The sequence below is a fragment of the Juglans microcarpa x Juglans regia genome, chromosome 5S (assembly GCF_004785595.1).
Source record: "Juglans microcarpa x Juglans regia isolate MS1-56 chromosome 5S, Jm3101_v1.0, whole genome shotgun sequence".
NCBI classification, from domain to species: Eukaryota; Viridiplantae; Streptophyta; class Magnoliopsida; order Fagales; family Juglandaceae; genus Juglans; species Juglans microcarpa x Juglans regia.
In genome coordinates, this window is record NC_054603.1 from 24566526 (window position 1) to 24568678 (window position 2153).

At 37.7% G+C, this 2153-nt stretch overlaps 1 protein-coding gene across 1 annotated transcript; it reads right to left on the reverse strand.

Moving 5' to 3' along the window:
- Nucleotides 1–206: 206 nt before the first annotated feature.
- Nucleotides 207–1181, reverse strand: LOC121267241. The gene is made up of 2 exons (XM_041171086.1): nt 525–1181; nt 207–395 (listed from the first exon to the last, which is right to left on the reverse strand). The coding sequence occupies exons 1-2, from the start codon at nt 1179–1181 to the stop codon at nt 207–209; spliced, it is 846 nt and encodes a 281-aa protein (XP_041027020.1).
- Between the last annotated feature and the right edge of the window lie 972 nt (nt 1182–2153).

A 2153-nucleotide genomic window follows, 5' to 3' on the forward strand; every position in this document is an offset into this window, starting at 1 on the left:
CCAAAACACCCAAATTTTTCCACCATCATTCTCATTTGTTATCACCTTATCAAACTGCAATATCCGCATGAAACTCTGGATTTTATCCACACTCTGAAAAGGTTCCAGCAACACTGCCATCTTTGGCTTATGTTTAGACAGCAGTTTTTGTAAACGTCTCTTAGAAGTACCTAAACCTCTTATATTCCAGACTAATATTGAACCAGTCATTGAGTAAACTTTTGTGTTCTAGTGATCACCCGCCTGGAGCTCCTGATTTTCTCAAACTGCAGCTTTTGATATTTTCTCTTTACAACTTCATCTTCTGCATCTGAATGATATTCCTTCTCCTGCAAAAATACTTCCGCATTTTTCTCAGGTTCCGGATCAGACATCGAACCATCTTCCAAGCGTACCTATTCTTCATGAACATTATTAACCTCTCTTTCTGCAGAACTAGGAACTACTTCCCCCTCCCTCATGTCCGTTTCCAACTCTGTTTCCATTAAGTGGTTCGAGCAATCCATTTTTCCTTCAAAACTTACTGGGTTCATTTCTTCCGCAAGATCCGCAATCTCAAGATTTTCCTCTTGATCCTTTTCCAGTTCCAACTCCTCAACCAAAAGAATGGGATCACCTAACACCCGATTCTCTTCAGTACCTTTGTTTGTTTCAACTTCTGTATCCTCAACAACTGGGGTAGTAATCTTTTCTGTCGGCTCTTCCACAATCGGTTCTTGTTGTCGAACCCACACATTACTTCCTGCACTCTTTTTCCCAGCACGGCAAGTCTTTAAATTGTGCCCCTGTATTTTACACTTAGAACAGAACGCAGGCAGAGTTTCATATATAATTTCTTGCTTTCGGCTAGTTCCCAGACCAGGCATCCCAATCCAAAAATAAGGTAAAGGTTTCTTTGCAACATCCATTTCCACACAAATACGAACACCATCGGTTCGAGTAACACAACGAGTAGAGTTATCACTTCTAATAAATCTACCAATAGGGGCTGTAAGAATTTTAAGAAAGGACTCATGATAATAGTTAGGAGGCAAACCTGGAAGTACAATCCACACCGGTACAATCGAGGGTTCTTCTTCTTCTTTAAAGTTTGGAGTCCAGTGAAATGGACGGTAAGGAATTCCGTCTACATCATTAACTTTACGAGCCAGAGCCTTCATGCAGTCTTCTTCCGAAACCATTCTGATAAATACATTCCGAGGATGCCTCATGTTAGAAACGACTAGAATGCCATCAAGGTTCCATCACTTTTGAATGAAGGCCCTAATGGCATCCAAGGAAGGTCGGTTCCTCAGAAACTTCAAAACAATCGAGTACTGAAAAGGCACGGCAGATCGTTGGATTTCCTCCTTAGAAAACTGGAAAAAAATTTCACCATCCTTGGTTTTCGGCAGATGGTGCGCTACAGACATTTCTGGAAGAGGCTGAGGAACCACCGATATGAGATCCACGAAGAGACGTCGACCTCCGTTGTTAGCAGCAGCAGCCATAGAGTACTTGCGTCAAAAGTAGCAGAAAAAAACTTTCAAGAAGAAAGCCATTCTTGGAGCGTTCTTGGAGCGTCGTATTTTTATGAATATTATTAGGCCGACCTTTAGAACTTCTGGTATCATATTATTTTATTACATATAAGTTTTAGTCGATCGAATATTTGGAAGAAAATAAAATTAAGTACGTACTCGTTCAATATTTACAAAGAAAATCCTAAAGCAAGTCCGTTTGGGGAGTTACAAGCTTTGCTCCTACTACTACGTACAATCATATTTTCATATATTCTTTCTTAAGAAAATTTATACCTGTAGCCATGATTCGGTATTCTCTGACATTGGAAGCTGCAAGCTAGCAAGACATTATAATCAAGTTCAAGTACTTGACTATATGTAAATTATAACATAGACCGAATGATTCAGTTTTTGAATGTAGCTCACCTTTGATATTTTGGAATAATGGGTTTTCTTTCCATACTATAATTATATCCTAATCATATAAATTAGAAATAATAATCAAGTAGAATTCTAATCTTTTAGAGATATTAGTTTAATTAATTAGGAAATCTAATGATCATATAATTTTTAAGTTGTGAAATTTATTTTGATGTGCTTTCTTGATATTAATTATTGTTTGCATTTAAATTTGATCTTTTTTGCCCTAAT

Coding starts and splice junctions, on each gene's coding strand:
- LOC121267241 (XM_041171086.1), bottom strand. CDS start 1,181: ATGGTTTCGGAAGAAGACTGCATGAAGGCTCTGGCTCGTAAAGTTAAT. Junction 396..524: donor TTGCGGAAGAAATGAACCCA/GTAAGTTTTGAA, acceptor CATGAAGAATAG/GTACGCTTGGAAGATGGTTC.